We start from the raw sequence: 20,175 nt of genomic DNA, 5'->3' as shown, positions 1-20,175 counted from the left end.
TGGGACGCTGCAATGATCATAAATAAGAGTCAGCTGCCTAGCATATGAATTTTGATCATGTGATCATGGGGGATACTGTAGAGGTCTTAAGTGTGAAAAATGGTCATAAGCCACTTTGTTCAGTGCCACTGTAACTTTGAATGGTCACAAATAGTCACAAACTTTGAATGGTCACAAATGGTCCTTGTAAGTCAAGGACTATTTCTATTGGTAAGTCAAGGACTATTTCTATTGGTTCAGAACTTCCTTGTCTGCAGGAGTCTAAGCACGGGTAGGTTCCGGATTCTTCTACTGCCAGTCCGCTCAGAGACACATGTGTATTACTAAAAAAATAGCTTCTGCACATGCGCAAAGCAAAAAACAAGATGGCGGGCCCATGGGGCCAAGAGAACTGGCTCAGGGGCGTGGCAGGCCTGTGTTGCTGCCGGTTGCAGTGACCCAGGCCACCAAGTTACTAACGGTTCTACAGAACTGGTCCAAATCAGTGGGAACCCTCCTCTGTTTCTAAGGTTCTTTCCTTCAGCCCATTTCCTACAGAAATAATTTTCTTATTTTCTTTTCCTCCTCATTAGAGAAGCCAGCTTACTATCCTAGCATGTGACTTCCTTAAGATACCTTTGGGAACTTAAGCAATTATTTCTAAATACCCTTAATGGGCTTTGTTAATCACACACTTAGGGATATACTCCCCAGGGAATATATCAACCAGGGTTATTTTATTTCTCTCCCTCAACAGTTGAATAGACGTCCAGCTCCTATTCCAAACAGCAACTTTTCTGAAATAAGATAACATAAAACCTGCTATTCTTAACATGCTAGCTGTTCATTTACCTTTTTTTTCTTAGAATGAATGAAATATAAAGAATAGTAATTCTGTTTTAAATATTTGCCAAGTAAGCAGAGAGCAAACCTATATATTTGTGCTTTGCAAGAATCCCATCATAGGTAATAAGAAATACTTCTAAATTACTGCAACAGAATTGGTTTGATGTTTTGTTGTTTTTTAAAAACCCACCAAAATTATTATCTTAGGTTGGAACCCAGTATCTATTTTATTTTTTTCTTGTTATGGAGTTTTAAAACTGGCAATATATTAATATGTGAGGCAGAATCGAGGAAACTAATGGACAAATAATATTTTAAAATTGTCGACCAAATCTGCCGAACTAATCCAATTCTCTCTTTTCTCTACCTTTAATCATATTTGTTTTTGCAAGATATAACAGTTTGAATCATCAGTCTCCACAGTTTTATATATTTAAATTGGGACATCAGGCACTATTTCATGACTGAAAACACAATTAACTTTAAAAATAAAATTCCATTTGTAAACTCATTATCAGATGGGTCCTCACTGAATAAAGAATTGCTACTTAGTTCTAATATCAAATGCATATTTTTTCAAGGCTATTGGAATTAATATAACTGTACATTTCTCTGTGAAAAAAGATGCCCAGGATGGTTCTGTCTTGCTGTATTTATTTCAATTTATTTGTCATACATGTACAGTATAGGATAGTAGTAGTTTGTATAAATTTAAGTAAAAAGTAATAATAAAGAGGACAATAGGACAGTCGGACAGGGATGGTAGTGCACTTATGCACACCCCTTTCAGACCCCTTAGAAACGGGGAGAGGCCGACGATAGACAATCTAAGGTTAAAGATTTTGGGGTTTGGAGAAGAAACCACAGAGTCAAGAAATGCATTGGAATGCACTATTGCTGAAGTCCTATTTTCTGCAGTTGAGTTTAGAACAGTTTACATTTAATTTGAATCTATTATGTGCTCGTGTATTGCTGTAGTTGAAGGTGAAGTAGTCATTAACAGGAAGGACCTTTTGGTATATGATTTTATGAACTACATTTAGATCAGATTGGAGGCGACATATTTGTAAATTGACTAATCCCAGTATTTCAACTTTGATGGAATAAGGTATTTTGTGGCGAGTGGAGGAGTGAAGGACTCTTCTTGTGAAATATTTCTAGACTCTCTCGATTGTATTAATGTCTGACATACAATGTAGGTTCCAGACAGGTGAGGTGTACAGTATTCCAGAATTGGTCTAACAAATGTTTTGTAAACTCTGGTTAGCAGTATAATATTGCCAGAGAATAAACTAGGTAAGATTAGATTAACAACTCTTAGTAATGTTGGTACAGTGGACTCTAGCACTTAGGTCATTGGATATGAGTGCTCCAAAGTCTTTGACAAAGTGAGGGTCATCTCCAAGTTTGTATTTTGTGATTCTTTTTGCCAGTGTCTAAGACAGAGCATTTGTTGGTTGAAATTAGAAGTTGTCAGTTGTTTGACTTTTCTGCTACACAATCAAGGTCTTTTTGAAGGGTCGCAGCCAGGGGTGGGCTACTGCCTGAATGCGGGGGGGGGGGGGGCTGGGGGGACGCAGTGAGGTAGCAAAAATTGAGCTCCACTTCAGAGCACCCAATTTGCACTAAAAGATGTTGAAAGAAAATGCAGGGTGCCCTGCATAAGCCACGGCCACAGTGTGGTAGTAAAAATTTTGGTAGCCCTTCACTGGTAGCAGCATTTCGCTATTAAATAGTTTAACATCATCAGCAAAGAGAACACAGTTGCTTATAATATGATCACAAAGATTGTTTATGAAGAGTATGAAGAGTGTTGCCTTGATGGACACAACTGATGACAGGAGCAGGGGGGGGTTGTCTCTAGGCCCTTAATCATCCCTTTAGATTAAGACATTTTCCAAAGTCTTGACATCTTTTTTGTAATGTGGTGACCAGTTGTGCGGTGTAATGTACTGATACTCATTCGCCATCATGAGAGAGAGAGAGAGAGAGAGAGAGAGAGAGAGAGAGAGAGAGAGAGAGAGAGAGAGAGAGAGAGAGTTTTAAAAGCCAGTATGATGATGTCACAAAGTTGGTTAATAAGCCACCATAGAGCACCAAGAATCCCACAGATATTCCTCTACTAGGCACAAACATGATCAATGCAGTGATGAAATTCCTCACAGTCGGATCCTGAGCCAGAATGTGCTGTACATCCATACCATACACTGAAGAACCAATGTTATCATTTTCAACTCATATTGTGAGTGCTACAACAAGCTGGGGGAAGACTGACATTAAAGTCCACATTTTTTTCTTTCAAAATATAAATTGCACTTTGGCAGATAAAACAAAGATAATCCTTGTGCGCACAGCTTGACACAGAATTCATTTTTTTGCAAGAACATTTCTATACTAGGCTCAATATGTTTTCATATTTATCTTTCAGTATGAAGCTCATATTCATAATGCTTGCTCTGTTCATTATTTTACTTTAATTTTAATTTACTTTAAAAAAAAACATTACCTGGCAAGATAAAAAGAAAAAGAAATCTTATTTTTTAATTCTACGTCATACAAAGGAAGCATAACAAGACTGGCTTTAAAATAAGCACAACTGTACGAACCATTTCTCCTGATCGTATAGAGAATATCTAGGAATACACAATTATCATATTCATTCAAGGTCTTTTGTGTGAACTTTATCAGAGTCCAAGGAATGTTTCTCAAAAGCATACATTGTTCACCAGGAAAGAAAATGGAAAAGATTGTATATTGCAGTTAGAACCTATTAGGACTGTGCCATTTTTGTCCATTTTGTACAGAATAGTGCTACCCATTCTGCTCATGATTATTTTTGTCAGTATTGCCAATGTACCATTTAAGATGCATTCATTAACTTTTAGTGCATCATTTATTTCCATCAGTATATCATATGAAAATAATGGAGGTTGATGGATCAAAAAGGGTCATTCAATCAGTGACAAATTGTTATAGAAAGTTTTCATAACAACAAAAACCAGCTCTACAGACCTGCAAATACTGCAAAAAAAAAAAAAAAAAAGACAAATCACTTGTGCGCTTGTTCAATCTCCTTTTATACTAAGTTCTTTAAAACTAGATTTATCATTTATTTTTCATTTCATGTGTTTCTTTTTAGTGAACCCAAGAAATGACCTCTTATTCTTATCAAAGACTGTCATGCTTGAACATTTACATGACAATAAACACATCTTTATAGGTCCACTCTTCCTTCACAAGGTCTCTACAAGAATTGAGTCATGGCTCTGGATATTATCTGCAGAAATCTTAAAATGCATTTATCTCACCAACAAAATTTGCTTTCCACTAGTTCAGTGTTTCCCAACCTTGGCAACTTGAAGATATCTGGACTTCAACTCCCAGAATTCCCCAGCCAGCATTTGCACTAGTTAACAGAAGGATCACACTAAGTTCTCCCTAAATAGCTATGAGGCTACTGTCATCCTCCAGAATAATCAGGAGGGGGATTCTCATTACTCAGTGTTATGACAAAAGAATTGAACATAGAACAATTTGAATAGGAGGAGCCCTATTTGATGTTTTGAAGATAGACTTCAAAGAACCAGGGAAGTTCAGCCAAGTTTTAATTTAGATTGCAATTGCATATGCAAGGTAGAGAAGGTCCCATTTAATTCAATTTTATTTAATTCTGAGTAGGCATTCAGGCTCCTTGTTTAATAAGCTTTCCATCCATATGTATAAACATCACTAAAAATAACATATGGCTCAGCATATAGGATTGTGCTCTAAATACAGATCCATGGATTTGTTCAATTCTGATGTACGTCAGATTCATTCGTGAAGCTGTTTTTGTTTTTGTTTTATTTTCTCAACTGGCTACATTTTAACAAATAAAAAAAAATTCTCCTAATGCTTGCATTTAGTTTAATGACACGATAGCAGTGTTCTATTTCAATATTTGAGGGGTTGACTCCAGAAGTTTTGAATGCTTCACTAATGAAAGTTTTTAAGAAGCTATTGGACAAGCTATTTGTCTGAAATGGCATAGGGTTTCCTACCTGAGAAGAGGGTTGGACTAGAAGACCTCCAAGGTCCCTTCCTCCCCTCTGTTATCCTCTAATTTTTATACATACTTTCCCCAATATTTAATTTAATTTAATTTAATAGACTTCTATGCCGCCCAATACCATTGGACTCATGGAAATGTACTCATTTAATATTTTTTCTTCATTATTTCACATATTTTTTTCTCATAAATTGTATTTATTTATTTTTTTCAAAAAACGACCGATCCAGAACACATTTAGTCAATACATGAAGTTTGTGTGAATTCTTTTAGTTGAGAGTGGCACTGGAGAAAATAATTTAGGTGCACAATTATTCCTCTGTAAATTTAGAAGTTTGAAGATTGGATCAATTTTCCTAAAGAAGATGTAGCATAGCAAAATAATATCCTTCATAGGATATACAGTGATCCCTCGATTTTCGCGATCTCGTTCTTCGCGAAACGCTATATCGCGATTTTTCCACCCGATGACGTCTCTCTTCCTTCTTTTCTCATCTTTCTTTCTCTCTCTCTTTCTCTATCTTGCTTCTTCCTCTCTCACACTCTCTTCCTCCCTCTCTCATCTCTTTCTTTCCTTCTCTCTCTTTCTCTATCTCTCCCCCTCTTGCTGGCGGGCGGCGGGCGGGCGGCGGGCGAGCGGGGGCATCAGCGTTCGGCCGCCCAGCAGCTGATCTGCTCGGTAGCGCAGCAGCAGCGAGGAGCCAAATCGGGGTTTCCCCTTTGCGTGGGCGGCGGGGAAACCCCGATCTTCGTCTGCTCGCTGCTGCTGCGCTACCGAGCAGATCAGCTGCTGGGCGGCCGAAGGAACCTTCCCTGGGTCTTCCCCACCGCCCACGCAAACTCCACCATCTGCGCATGCGTGGCCATGAAAAAAGGGCGCGCATGCGCAGATGGTGTTTTTACTTCCGCAACCCTACATCGCGAAAAATCGATTATCGCGAGGGGTCTTGGAACGGAACCCTCGCGATAATCGAGGGATCACTGTACTATAATCAGATCACTGAGATGTCTGACATTAGGAAAATCCCACCAGTGGCTAGAAATGCCTGGACTAAAAAATAGCACTGAGGCATGGATCATAAAAGTACAAGAACAAAGCACTAAGCAGCCAATCTATAGGAGCAGAGATCTATCACACTAAACAAGACTCGAAGTGCAGACTGTACAGAGAGACCTCAGAGACAATCCAAGCCATAGTGGCAGGGTACAATATAAGATGCAGGAAGGAGCATCATACAGGCTGCGTTCCAAAAGTAATGCAATTATTTTTTTTAAAGTAATTTTTTTAAAGTAATTTTAAAGTAATTGAACAGATTTGCACAAACACTTTAAATTCTTCAAAGTACTGTCCTTGGGCCTCTACACATTTTTTCCAGTGACTCTGCCATGACCGGTACGCGCCCTGGAAGGCATCTTCAGGGACCTCTTGCAAGGTCTTTGTCACGGCTGATTGGATCTCTTCTATGGATGAAAAATGCATTCCTTTCAGGGCTGGGAACAAAAAGAAGTCTGCTGGGGTGACGTCAGGACTATAGGGGGAGTGGGGCAGTGTTGGCACCTGGTGTTTGGCCAGGAACTTGTGGACTCATACCACGTTGTGGCAAGGCGCGTTTTTCGTCCATAGAAGAGATCCAATCAGTTTTGATGAAGACCTTGCAAGAGGTCCCCGAAGACACCATCCAGGGCATGTACCGGTCATGGCAGAGTCGCTGGAAAAAATGTGTAGAGGCCCAAGGACAGTACTTTGAAGAATTTTAAATGTTTGTGCAAATCTGTCCAATAAATTACTTTTAAAAAAATTGCATTACTTTTGGAATGCACCCTGTATGTGGCACAACCAAGTAGCAGGTATTGTGTACAGGAATATTTGCATAATATATGGGCTAGAACAAGGGTCCCCAATCAGTAACAGGCTGTGAGCTAATTGCCACCAGGCCATTTGTGTGGCTGGCTGGTGCATACACCTCTACACCTGCAGCCAGGACCACTCACACGAGTGTCACCTCGCAGAATGCAGGTACTTGTGCACATACATACCTACTCCTCCCACAAAATCATCCCCTCTTCCCCCCCTTGCTCTAGACCACCAACCCAGAAAGGTTGGGGAACTCTGGATTAGAACCTCGAGAAATCAAGAAGAGAGATGTCACAGAAGGTGGTGGAGAATAAGAAGCTAAAATCCTGTGTGACTTCCAGACCCAGATGGACAGGCAGTTACTGGCCAATACACTAAATATCAAGGCAGTAGACAAGGACCAAATAATAGCAGTGATGATAAATGAGGTTGTGCCAAGTAATAGCATCTTCAGGAATAAGTATGAGGAACTGGAATAATTTTAAGGCCTGAAGGATGCAGAAAGCAAAGACCAAAGTGGTTGCAACGCTAGTAGGAGCAGTCAAGGCTGTGGCTCTGAAACTTGGAGAGTGGCTCCAACAGATCCCAGAACCACGTCAAATTTTGGGATCAGCTAATATCTTGCACAATACTCTCAAACTTCCAGACCTCAGGTGGAGAACCTGAGATGGAGGAAATCACATACCATCCCATAGGGGTGAGGAAGAATTTTTTAAATACAGTGGCTCCTTTTTTTTCCCTTCCTCAGTTCACTTTTGCTGTTTTTTAATATATGTATTTTTAGTGCTTTGTCTAATAAAAGGATTTATAATCAGAATTTAAAAGTGCATAACATATCTATATATTAAAATTAGTAATTTAATATGCACTTGGATCCTTGGAAAAAGTTCTTTTCATCTTACGAGAGCACAACCCTTATTTGCTATTTATTAAATCAGCACTGTCCACTTTGTTAACCTTCTTTATTTTCAAATTTTTTTGTTCTTTAATAAGGTAACCTTAAAAGAAACAATTTTTGTGTTAATGAACAAAAAACAACAAATTAACAATTGAGTGAGTTTTGAAGCACTTTTTAAAAATCAGTTTAGAAAGGTTCATCACACTGATAATTATATTCTGATCTGAACATCAGCTTGGGATACAGTAGTTCATATTACAATGTCTTAAGATCTAATTTGTTGAGCATCCTTAGTTCTAAAGTAGGATCATACGTCAACAATGTACGTCAGAGCCGGATAAATGTAGCAATTATTTTTAAATAATAACTCTAACATAAAGTGGACTTTTATTCTATTTTACAGTAGGTATTAGAAAATGTAAACTGCAAAAGAAATAATTTCCGAGCAAAGGAAATAATTTCAACGAATGGCATACTGTTAAGAATATTGAACATTATATTCAACACACTTAATATAACTGAAACATCTGAATTCTTTCAAAGGGAGCCCAAACTAATCATACCTTGCTTAGACATTATGTTCTCCTTTCTATTCTACCTAACTCAGCAACCTGCGCATAGAATCACTATACAACTCTTTCCATTGTTTAAAACTTCTCATGCCCACATTTTGCCCTAAATAATACGATGTCTCCTTAATAGTTATATAGTTTAATTGCAGAGGTTTTATTTGCTTTTTAAAATGTTATAATAATCTTGCATGTCTGAAAATACTTTGTCCAAGTTTTCAAATAAAATTAAAATCTTTCCTATGTAAAACCAATTTTGCCTACAGTTAAATTCCATAGTAAAAATGATGCCCATTGTAAGACCGTATTGAAAAACCCTTTCTCTCCCCAAAAGCTATGAAATGAAAACTTGAACATATACGTACGGGTGCATCCTCCTTCATCAAAACCATAAAATCCATGAGCACAATGGTCACATTTCTTTCCTCCAACACCTGGTTGACAGTGGCATTGTCCGGTCTCATCACAGTCAAATGATTTTGATCCAAATGAATTACAATTGCAAGGGAGGCATCCTCTTGATGACTGCACACCAAAGGTACCAGACTGTCATAGTAGAGACAGGGAAAACCAGTTAGCAAAAATAAAAACAAGGGGCTAGAAAAGAGAGAGGGATACACAGGTTTGAAAAAAGCTACATAAAGGTAGAAAGGAGTGACTACTTTTCTTTTCTAACTTGGACAACCAAAATAAATTAGAACAGATAAACATTCCCAGTTCCATTTACAGCCAAATGATGCCACATTCATATTTTATGTATTTTAAAGTTGTATACAACCAGCCTAAAATACATTTGCAAATGTCCAAATGTGAAATTCAGATCAATCCATTTTGAATTTTATGAACTCAAATATGTACATGGTCTCATTACTATATCCTGGTTAAATATCGCAATGCAAAAGCATATCTTTTCTTCTTTTAAAAAAATTATGTTACAGTAAAAATATTGTATAAAGATGCCCATATCTTGTGTAAAATGTAGCCAGTATTTGCAATAGCTCCCTGAATTACCATTACAAGGACTCAATCAAAGCACAAAAACATGCACCAGTCCACAAGAGTCCATCAGACTCTTATTCGATCTTAATTGGCATCCTGATCATCCAGGTAAAGCCTGAATCTATTTCTTGATAGAAAGCCAAGTTAAAACAATAAACATGCACATTTTATAGACATTTCTTGTTTTCAGTATACTGGGACGATTGCTATATTTAGCAGTGAGAGGAAAAGCTTCACTGAAGTAATTAAAGCTTAATTAAATACTGTTATGTTACCCTCTTATCTCTTCTCATGATGCAGAAAAATGCAAGAGAAAGAGAGAGGGGGAGAAAAAGAAAGAAAGAAAGAAGGAAAGAAAGAAAGAAGCAAAGAGATAAAACCAAAGTTGAACACTCTCAAGAGTAATTCAGAATAACTCAATGAAGTCAGGCATAGTCAGCATGCAATTTTAAATAAATAGTTGGATTGTAAGTCCTGTTTAAAGGCTGAAAATAAGAATTTAAAATAAAATTCTTTGCTACAAGATTCTAGTTCCCCTTGTATGAATTTCCTTTTTAAATGAACCAATAATCCTAGAGGTTCACACACTTATGCAGTAAATAAACAATAAACACAAACACATATGAGAGGGCAAAGGGAGGGAGAGAGAGAGAGAGAGAGAGAGAGAACATTTTGGATCATTTTCCTCAATAAATCAATGAGCAAGTACAATGTTTTTGACTTATTTGTTTAATTGGATTCCCTTTATCTAGTTTTAGGACCTGTGTGGATGACAGATCACATTTTAAATCATATTTATGGAGAACTGCTGAAAATCCATTTTTTAAATACCTCTGCACCTGTTAACTAAAACTATGTTTTATCCACTGTGTTCATGGGAAGGTAGTAAATAATCTAATACATTTCATCTTCTTTTTAATACAGATAGTCGTCAATTTGCAACAGTTAATTTAGTGATTTTTCAAAGTTACTGAAAAATGTGACATGCTTGTTTTTCACATTTATGACTGCTGCACCCCCCCCCCCCCCCAAAGTCACAAGATCAAAATTTGGATGCTTGGCAATTGGTTCACATTTATGAGGTGTGTAGAGTCCCGGGGTCATGTGATGACCTTTTGCGATCTTCTGAGAAGCAAAATCACTGGGGAAGCCATATTCACTTAACAACTATGTTACTAACTTAACTGGAGTGATTCACTTAACAGCTATAGCAAAGGATGGTCGTAAAATGGGACAAAATTCATTTAACAAATGTCTCACTTAGCAACTGAAATTTTAGGCTCCATTGTGATCGTAAATTGAGGACTACCTATCTTACATTCAAAACAAGCTCAGTTCCAAAGATGAAACCCAAGAAGATTTGGAACTACATCTAGAGTAGCATTTTCTCTCCATCCCACAACACACATGATACAACCAGCATCTTCTATATTAAAGAGAGTTTCAACCCAAGAAGTTTTGGAAATACATCTAGAGTAGCATTTTCTCTCTATCCCACAGCACACATGATACAACCAGCATCTTCTATATTAAAGAGAGTTCCATTGCAGTTCCACTGAGTTCCATTGCAAAGTGAAGCTATAGCAAGATCTGCCATTCAAAATACAAAGCCAAGGAATTCCCTTGGGCACCTTTAAACTCTTGGTTTGGTATCAGGAAATTGTGGCCCATTGACCAGAAATGCAGTTTCTTTTAACACAGATTCTGCTAAACCAAAGAAAATTGTATTTTCTGACTTGTAGCTTCCTATGCCTTAGATCGCTTCAAGTGCTTAAAAAATATAATGCAGAAAAGCATATAAATGCATCTGGCAGTGAACGAAAATGTCCGTTCGTGTTACTTGCGACAAAAGGTCAGCAGAAGCAATGGCTGACGAAGGGAATCAGAAGAATCTGCCTATATCTACGTAGTGCAGGGGCAGATCAGATCAGAGAGTTCATTTAGGGTTCATCAGATTCCCTATTCCCCATTCCTTGATTTCTGCTACAATATTTTAACATGAAGATGTAAAAGTAAATGGAAAGCTGACAAGCTGAAAAACAAAGCACCTGCCTCTATCCCATTTTACATCTTACATGACTCCACAGCAGCATCTCTCAACTTTATCAACCGTCTGGGAAGTTATGGGAATTGAAATACACACATCTTCACATTCCCATGGCTGAGGAACTACTGGCCTAAAACACTCTTTGGGGAGCATCTTACCAATTTTTGTGATAATAAAGTGGCAGCCATTTTGTTAACATGTGTCCAATTTCTCAAAAGTAGGAAATAACCTCCTTCATATTTTTAAAGAAAAAAAAAGCAATCGTATTAGATTACTTGAGAAAACTTTTTTTAAAATTTCTTTGTGTATTAATGGTGTTAACTTTTATGACTAAAATTGGCTACACTGAATATTAATTTTAAAAGTATTGTTGTGGTGTGTTTATAGAAGGAATTCCTTAAACATTTGGGTGGAGGATCTGTTTCCAGAAGGTTATAATAGCAATAGAATTTAGATTTATATACCGCTTCATACTGCTTTTACAGCCCTCTCTAAGTGGTTTACAGAATCAGCATCTTGCCTCCAACAAGCTGGATCCTCATCTTACCCACCTTGGAAGGATGGAATGAGGAGTCAACCTTGAGTCAGTGGTGGGATTTGAACTGTTGAACTACAGATAGCACCTAGCTGAAGTAGTTGAAGTGCTGCACTCTAACCACTGTGCCACCCCAGCTCTTCCATCATTATAATTTCCTCAGTCTTGTTTTGAAAGTTGACAGGACATTCATTTTCTTTTCAGGGTTTTAAATTGGTTGTTAATGCAGTATTTCCCACAAACACATGCCAAAATGCAATGCATGCTGAATGTATCATGTTTTATTACCACAGCAGAAGACTTGAAAGCACCCCTTCGACACCCACTTGCAGTGGGAGAGCCCCATTTTTGACGGGGCACTTTCGTTTGTTGAGAATTCGATGGCTTCCCTTTCGGATATACACCTGCCTGCTCAGTTCACACCGTTTACCAGCAAATCCTGATTTACAAATACATCTCCCTGTCACATCACAGTTCAAGGACATAGATCCTACTGGATTGCAACCACATGGAATGCAGAACTGCTTTTCTGGAGCCCAAAAGTAAGTGGACTTTTGAAGAGGAAGAAGGGAAGAAAACAAGAAGTGAATATATACGAAATGTCAGAATAGTAGATAACATGAGAATAAAAGCCAGAAATAACAAAGATTTGTAGAGCTAAATCTCAGGCCCACTCATATTACTATTACATCATACAGTGGTACCTCGACATACGAGTTTAATTCGTTCCAGACCCAAGCTCGTAAGTCGATCAACTCGCATCTCGAACGAATGTCTTTAGACTTTGTTTTTCGCGCCGAGATAACCGGAAGCAAGGAGGTTCTTGCGCCACCTAGTGGAAGCTCGGCTCGTATCCCAAATTTGAGCTCAGGTGTCGAACAGAAATTTCGCTCGCGTCGCGGCTCGTAACTTGGAATACTCGAATGTGGAGTAGCTCGTATCTAGAGGTACTACTGTATTTTCTATTCTAAAAAGCATTTATTTATTTTTACTTATAAAACCAAGCAAATGTTGCCACAAATGATTTCCAATAAGATTTGTTTTTGTTTGCATCACCTACAAAGGGACGCTTCCCTGACATTCCAACATTTTGACAGAGATATTTGGCAAACATTAGCAAGAATTCTGGAAACCATATTTCAAAATTTCATCTTTAAAGTTCTGGAATACTGATGATCCTTTCTGGAGCTTCTAGCTATTCGGTTTTAAACAGCCATACAGGAGATGTAGATAAATGTCTAGTAGAAACAAACATTGATATTCCCTAAGGCACTCATGCTTTATAGTTACACTCTAATTTCATAATTACTCTCTAAACTAATTACCTGTTTATTAGCTCCAAGATATACTTGGTTATTTGTTCAAGCTATTTTACAACATTCGATTCTAAATGCTCCAAGGCCTAATATCAAGAGCTTTAACCATTTATATTTCATGAGGGGGGGAAAAGTACTGTCTATCATTAGAATCAAGATACATGTGTTCTAGGCATCTTCACTGATGAGGAGCATATCAGTAATTTAATGTTAAATGCTTAATAAACTTTGTGCTCATCGCTATATTGTCAGGATTCAGAAAGGCATCGGAGTTATTCCTTTTTCTTATTTCCTTATTTATTCCCTATTTTTATATCTGGGAAAAGAAGATTAGATCGAATGATACATTCTACATGGGTGCCATAGGTGGCATGCAAAGAGTCTGCGGAGAGGGGCGGCATACAAATCTAAATAAATGAATGAATGAAATGAAAATGAATGCGGAGCCATATCTGCTGGCACGTGAGCCGTTGCCCTAGCTTAGTCCAATGTGTGCATGTGTGTGTGCTGGTCAGCTGATTTTTGGCTCACACAGAGGCTCTGGAAGGGCGTTCTTGGCCAGGGGGAGGGTGTTTTTATTTATTCTGGTTCCAGGGAAGCATTTGGAGCCTGAGGAGGGCAAAACACGAGCCTACCGGGCCCACCAGAAGTTGGGAAACAAGCCATTTGCAGCCTCCGGAAGGCTTCCAGGGGACAGGGGAAGCTGTTTTTGCCCTCCCCAGGCATTGAATTATGGGTGTGGGCACTCGCGCATGTGTGATAGCACACGCTCAGTCTCTTTCCACAACCAAGGGAAAAAAAGTTCACTGTCACTATTCTACATAGTATAAATAATTTAAAATCAAAAATCTTCTCAGTAAGTATTTCCTAAGAGCATTTGATCAAAGGCAAGTAAATACATTTTATATATACATAGTGCTATATAGCATATGTGTATATCAAAATTGACATCTCCATGGCATAGTTCTGCTGAAAGTGCAAATATCTGCTTTTAACTCATATCATAGGTTAATGTCTGGAGAACCCACTTGCTCACCATTGTTGGAATGGTTAGTTATAATACAATTACCCTTTGCTACAAAGGAAATACAGTCTACATAAGATTGCACAGTTACCACCGCCCTCCATCATAGTGCTATATGGATGAATGATATTCCATCTCAGAAAAAAGAGAAAGTATCATACCACAGAAAAAAAGATATCTGTCCGATCAGCTACTTGAATGTTTTAAAAACAAGTAAATTCTTATGTCAATATTTTTAACAAAAATTATTCCTTGCCCTTTTGAGAGCATAAACAAAATAACCATGATATATTTTATTTTGTTTTAGATTCTAATAATGGATATTTTTAATGTAATTTATATAATTTATTTAGCAAACATAAGTGTTCCAGTAACACAATGAAGGCTAAGATTTTAAGACTGAAAAGAAAGTATCAATGGCATTTTATGTATATAGAAAAGTTCTTCTATTCCATGAAAGATAGGAAACAGAACAATTAAATCTGCATCATCAAGTTGTTCAAATGTTAACTATCAGGTTGCTGGAATGTTAACTATGATATTTATAGATCCTTATATAAGATTATATAATTTATAAATTGGATTTTTTGCTGTAGAGATTTTAGATAATTAGGTTTTTTGTTTTTTTTTCTTTATTATTGTATATTGGGAAGTTGATATTGTTATTAACCAACAGATGGAAGTGTAGTGAAGAAATTAGAATTTGTTTAAATATGGAGAATGAGTTAAAATTAAAAAATGAGTAATAAAGTGGAAAGGGAGATATGATACGGGAAAAGAGATCAGAAATTTAGGGCATTTAGAAATGACAGAATTTTAAAAAATGATGAGTAAAGCTATAAATTGAGGTAAGGGAGAAGTACGTCCTAAAATTAAGGGGTACAAGATGTAATTCATATGTCTGGAAGATAAGCTATAGTGATTAATTTGGAAGAAAATTGAAAATGAAAGGTGGTAGACCCAGACAACAAAAACAGGAGGTAAGGAGGCAGCATTAGAATAACAGTACATACGCCTAGAATAATACAGTAAGGGGTGTACATAAGTGCACTGGTGTGCCTTTTGTCCCCTGTCCAATTGTCTTTCCTTTCTTTCACTATCATATATATTTTCTTTCTTTCATATATCCTCTCCTCTAAGTTCACTTTACCCTTATATATATTACTACATGTCTATGTATTTGTGTATTGCACAAATGAATAAATAAATAAATAAATAAGTAAGTATATATAAATATGGATAAAGGAAAATATACAAATTTAACAGTAGCACTGATGTCGGTATGAAGTTAGGGTTTTGAATTGCTCATCTGTTAACTATAAAAAGGATTAGAGGTACTCAAAGAAGGATAAGAGGGAGGAAGAGGAAGTAGAAAGGAAGGGGAGAGGGAGAAAGAAGACAGAGAGAAGAGAGGGAGATAGAGGGAGGAGTGTAGTATGAAATATAGAAGGAAAACAGACAGGAAGTAAAAGCACAAAAGTGCAAAATTAGAATATTTGTTTATGGCATTTTGGACAGAAATGTACAATCATGTATGTTTTGATACTATGGTATAGGTATGCATACAGGTATTTATGGTGGAAAAAATAAAAAAAATATTTTTTAAAAAATATGCATCAGATTCTGGCCTCTTACCTTACACTGATTACACTGACGTCCCAGAACATTGGGCTTGCAATGACATTGTCCAGTCTTAGAGTCACAGACTTCTGAAAATGAGCCATTGATATTGCAGCTGCAGCCTTAAGGTAGACAAGAACAGGTTGGAATTGGATGATAATGAAATCCATAGCACACATACGTGTCATACTGTATACATAAAACATTTGCTGGCACTCTTTTGCAAGAGCTTTAGTCATCTAGCTCCTGTAACATTTTAAATTATTTTACACTAATGAACAGAAGGCTAGAAAAGATCAACTTCCAGAGCAGACGATGTTCATAAATTACAAATCAATTCCTGCTTTATGATTTACAGCCTGTCACCCAGCTAATCTCCACAGTTCTTATACAAGTAAAAGACTCTAGAATACCCAGCAAGGGAATAAAGAGGAAAATTGTTTTTCTCTCATTTATCATCTTTTAAAGAGCTGAAGAAGTGGAACTAACACATAAAGACACAATTCTTCATTTACCGGTAGCTTCCAGGTTATAAAAAAACTAACAAATGAAGTCAATAATCTGATCTATAGGCAGACTAATGGCTCCTTTGTGTCAGACCCTATGATGACCTTATAGTTTACGCAGTTTAATAACGCAACCAGCATTTGTGGCAGCCCGATACACTTTCTTGTTTTTCCTAAATCAGATTGAAAGAAAATAGGAACTGTCAAATAATATCAAAGTGCAAATATGTTTTTCGACGTCAGGATTTGTAAAACGCTTGTACATCCGATAGTTGGGGAATTCTGGAAGTTGAAACATCCTAAAATTGCTGAAGTTGAAAAGGTAGTATAGTACCTTTACATTTATGGTGGAAAATGATAATTTTATTGACCTGACTATGGATTTCCTCTTATTATTTAATATTATTTAAGTATTAAATGGAACATAGATGACCATTCACTAAATATCTTTTCACCTTACTTTTTGTCCCTTGAGTAGATCTAGTTCTCAGAATAATTTTCTTTCTTATTAGCTTCAAGTAACATCTCATTCCAAATGTTGCTTATGAATAAGAGACAGTGTTTCTTAAAATGAACCCTAAATATATTATCTCCTTAAAAAAACTGGTATTTGCTCTTGGAAGGAGTTTTTTCTATGGATAACATAATCTATCTATCAATAAATCAGAATGTGGAATCAGTTGTTTATAAATAATTTTTCTTATGAAATTCAAAGCAATGAAAAATAAAATGTTTATCTATGGTTGCATGTAGATGATTAGTTGAACTGATATAAATGAACATGTCTGCCATAGATAACCATGAGTGATGAATAATTTGAGATTTTCAGATGCTAAAATATATGTCGCAAATTGTTTATGGCTTATCTTGATGGGTTTATCCATGAGTATATGTGATAATACCCATATATTCTGTTCTGCCGGCGTGTTTCAACCGCCCGTAATTACAGGGTAATTAGTCCAGGAAGACACACACCACACAATAAAAGGAAAACCCAAAAGTTTTTATAAACAGAAAAACAGAAACAGCTCCCTTTTTAAATGTCAAAGGGATTTTCTGGTACACACAAGGCACAGGTTAAATGCAATCCAATTGCTCACCCAATAACTGGGAAATTGAGTCCAATTCTAAAGTCCAGAGAGTCCATACACAATCTTGAACAGCACAAAAACCACAATCTTGATGAAACAATGAATCAGATAAACTGCCACAGGGCTAAACCAGCATGCTGTTCTTTTTATCTGTAGCACTAATTACAGCAGCCCCACCCAACCACAGGTGGCCTCATTTTCTCTTGTAATAACCCTTCAGTTGTTGTCTCCTATGCATCACTCTACGCATGCGTGGATGTGTCATTAATTCTTGTCCAGAATCCAAGGATGATACAGATGATTGATCTCCTCCTGGGCTGTCTGCCAAACTCCCCTGTTTTCTGTCACTCACGCTTCCTTGGTCAGAGGAGGCTTCATCGGCAGATTCTATCGGGAGCAAAACAGGCCTGCGGCATGTGGGTGTTTCCCCCACATCCACCTGCACATTCCTTTGGGCAGGAGCTGGGCCAGAGCTAACCACAACATATTCTATATATTTTTGCAAATAAGCCAATGACCGCTGCATTTTTAACCAAAATTCCATGAAAAATGGATAACCCATACATAACCTAAGAATAAGTCAACTGACAAAATTAAAACTATTTGTACATCTTTATCTGTAAAACAACACCTTATACAACTGAATCTGTGAAAAATGTTGAGTAGTTCAACTGTGATTCAAATAACATTAATGCAATGAAAGGAACTATAATTCCATCTTGATTTATCAAATTTTGGGGCTTTGATGTTGGTATCTAACAAATGTTTGTTTGTTTGTTTGTTTGTTTGTTTGTTTGTTTATTAGATTTGTATGCCACCCCTCTCCGGAGACTCGGAGCATCATCAGACATACTAGTGAATTGTTAATACGTAAACTCTTATGTTAGTCTGAATGTGTCAAAATGTTGTTTGTGCTCAAAATCTAAGCAGAGTCAGACTTGTTCGGGAGTTGGATGAATCTCAACACCCCAAATATCTTAACAGCTCTAGATTAGACAGAGGCAATGAAGGACACAACACAAACCACTTGTCTACATACTTAGAAACATTTGCATATAAAATGGATATTTTATTATGGAAATAGGAATGGGGAATAGGAGTGTTTTTTCAACAGAGCTACACCTTTGCAGAAATGGTGAAGAGCAAACATCAGGAAACCCTATATTTGCCTCTACCTAGGATCGAACTCACAAACTCCTGATTGCAAGGCAAGAGCTCCACCTCTAGGCCGCAGCAGAGGTGACAAAAGAATATAGTAAGAGAGTCCATCTTCAGGCAACAGCTGTGGTTGCAAAATGATCAAGAGAAAACTTAATGATGGACAGATGAGAGTATCACAGAAATAAATATAGGAAGAGGTAAGCATCTTTAGGGTTTTGTTTTATTTTCCAACCTTTATTTATTTATTTCCACAATATATACAGTATAGCTTTAAAAAGGAACTGAAAAAAGGAACTAGTTTCATAGAAGTCATGTTGGGGAGAGTCATACTCCTTTTGTCTGCTACAGAACTTCCCAACTATTTATTCAGACCATGTGATCAACAAATTGCTCTGAATTTCCTACTATATTTTGAGTCATTTTATAGATTAGCCCTTTTAGAGATTAGCCAAAATCTCTACAGTTCAGGTAAGAATTAGTGGCACTTTCTTTTTTCAAATTCCATTTCATCTAGTTTCTTATTTTTAAAATTTGAATTCCTTTCATCATCTTATACATCACATTAGAATGTGATCGGTTTTAAGTAATTAAGTATTTTTGTTGCATTGTCTACAGTAAATCCATGCAGTCCCCTGCAAAACCTTTAGCATTATTATTAACATTTTCACTTCCTGGCAAAACACTTAAAAACACTGAAGTGGTTCTACTCTGTCAAAAATTTGGCACAAACAAATACTTAAATTTATACTAAATAACCTAGAATCCCTTCCAAAGAAAGCATGCTAATCTTTGAAAGGAATTACTCACTTTAAATACCAGTTTTACACTATTGCAGTAATCAGAGAAATTGTCTAAATTATTTTTGTAGCCTTAGTGACTATATGTTTCCAACTGGTTTAGCAATGTTTGTTTCATACTAGGTGTTCTGTCTGGGTCACTGCAGAACCCAACAAGAGAAGCCAGACACACTGGTAAAAGGCAAAGGCAGTTTATATAATTCAAGGAAAACACAGGTAACAGAAAATGTCCTTACAAACAGGAAAAACGCTGGAACTTCAAATATATACACGAAGGGAAGAGTCCATGAAGCAATACCAGATTCTTACTGCCAAGACAAAGCTGTAGATAGAAAACAGACGCCTCCCACGAGTCTTCCAGACTGCGAGGCCACGAGCCAAGATCAGAGACGCTGAGAATCAAAACAGGTCACCGCAACTCCAATTGATAACACTCCACATGGCTTCAAGGCCTTGCCTGCCTTTTAAACCCTGCTGATGAGGACCACACCCAAACCCAGCTGTTTCTAATTCAATGTTGAAAATATTTCTTTAACTGCTCCTTTCGTTGCTCTGAACGTCTCTGTCTTATGTCAATGACAGCTTGTGCGTCATCACCTAATGACTCCAAGCTACTGGCTGGGGAGAGCCCCCCTCCTCCCCCGGGGCTCTCATGCTGTTCTCCTTCATCCCATTCCTGACTCTCCTCTCCCCCGTCCGACTGTTCAGCCCCCTCCTCTGCGCTGTCATCTTCCTCCAGGCATGGAGCCAGCAGAGACACAGCTGGTCCCTGAGCAGCCTAAAGCTGAATCACAACACTAGGATACCGCAGCTCCTCAACCTCTGGCATATAAAGCTGACATACAACAGAACACCTGACTTCATCACAAAAATATACTTCAATT

At 37.3% G+C, this 20,175-nt stretch overlaps 1 protein-coding gene across 1 annotated transcript in view; it reads right to left on the bottom strand.

Moving 5' to 3' along the window:
* The window catches only part of LAMA2 (laminin subunit alpha 2), a 528,196-nt gene that overhangs the window by 174,782 nt on the left and 333,239 nt on the right, over nt 1-20,175 (bottom strand). Inside the window, exons 20-21 of the mRNA XM_070733489.1 lie at nt 15,752-15,858; nt 8,561-8,741 (exon numbers count right to left, since the gene is read on the bottom strand). Coding sequence (XP_070589590.1) covers nt 8,561-8,741; nt 15,752-15,858 — 288 coding nt within the window. The remainder of the gene's footprint in view (nt 1-8,560; nt 8,742-15,751; nt 15,859-20,175) is intronic.

This window comes from Erythrolamprus reginae, chromosome 1 (assembly GCF_031021105.1).
Source record: "Erythrolamprus reginae isolate rEryReg1 chromosome 1, rEryReg1.hap1, whole genome shotgun sequence".
Classification (NCBI taxonomy): Eukaryota; Metazoa; Chordata; class Lepidosauria; order Squamata; family Dipsadidae; genus Erythrolamprus; species Erythrolamprus reginae.
Note: the sequence above shows the minus strand (reverse complement) of the source record. Positions and strands in the feature narration are given on the sequence as shown.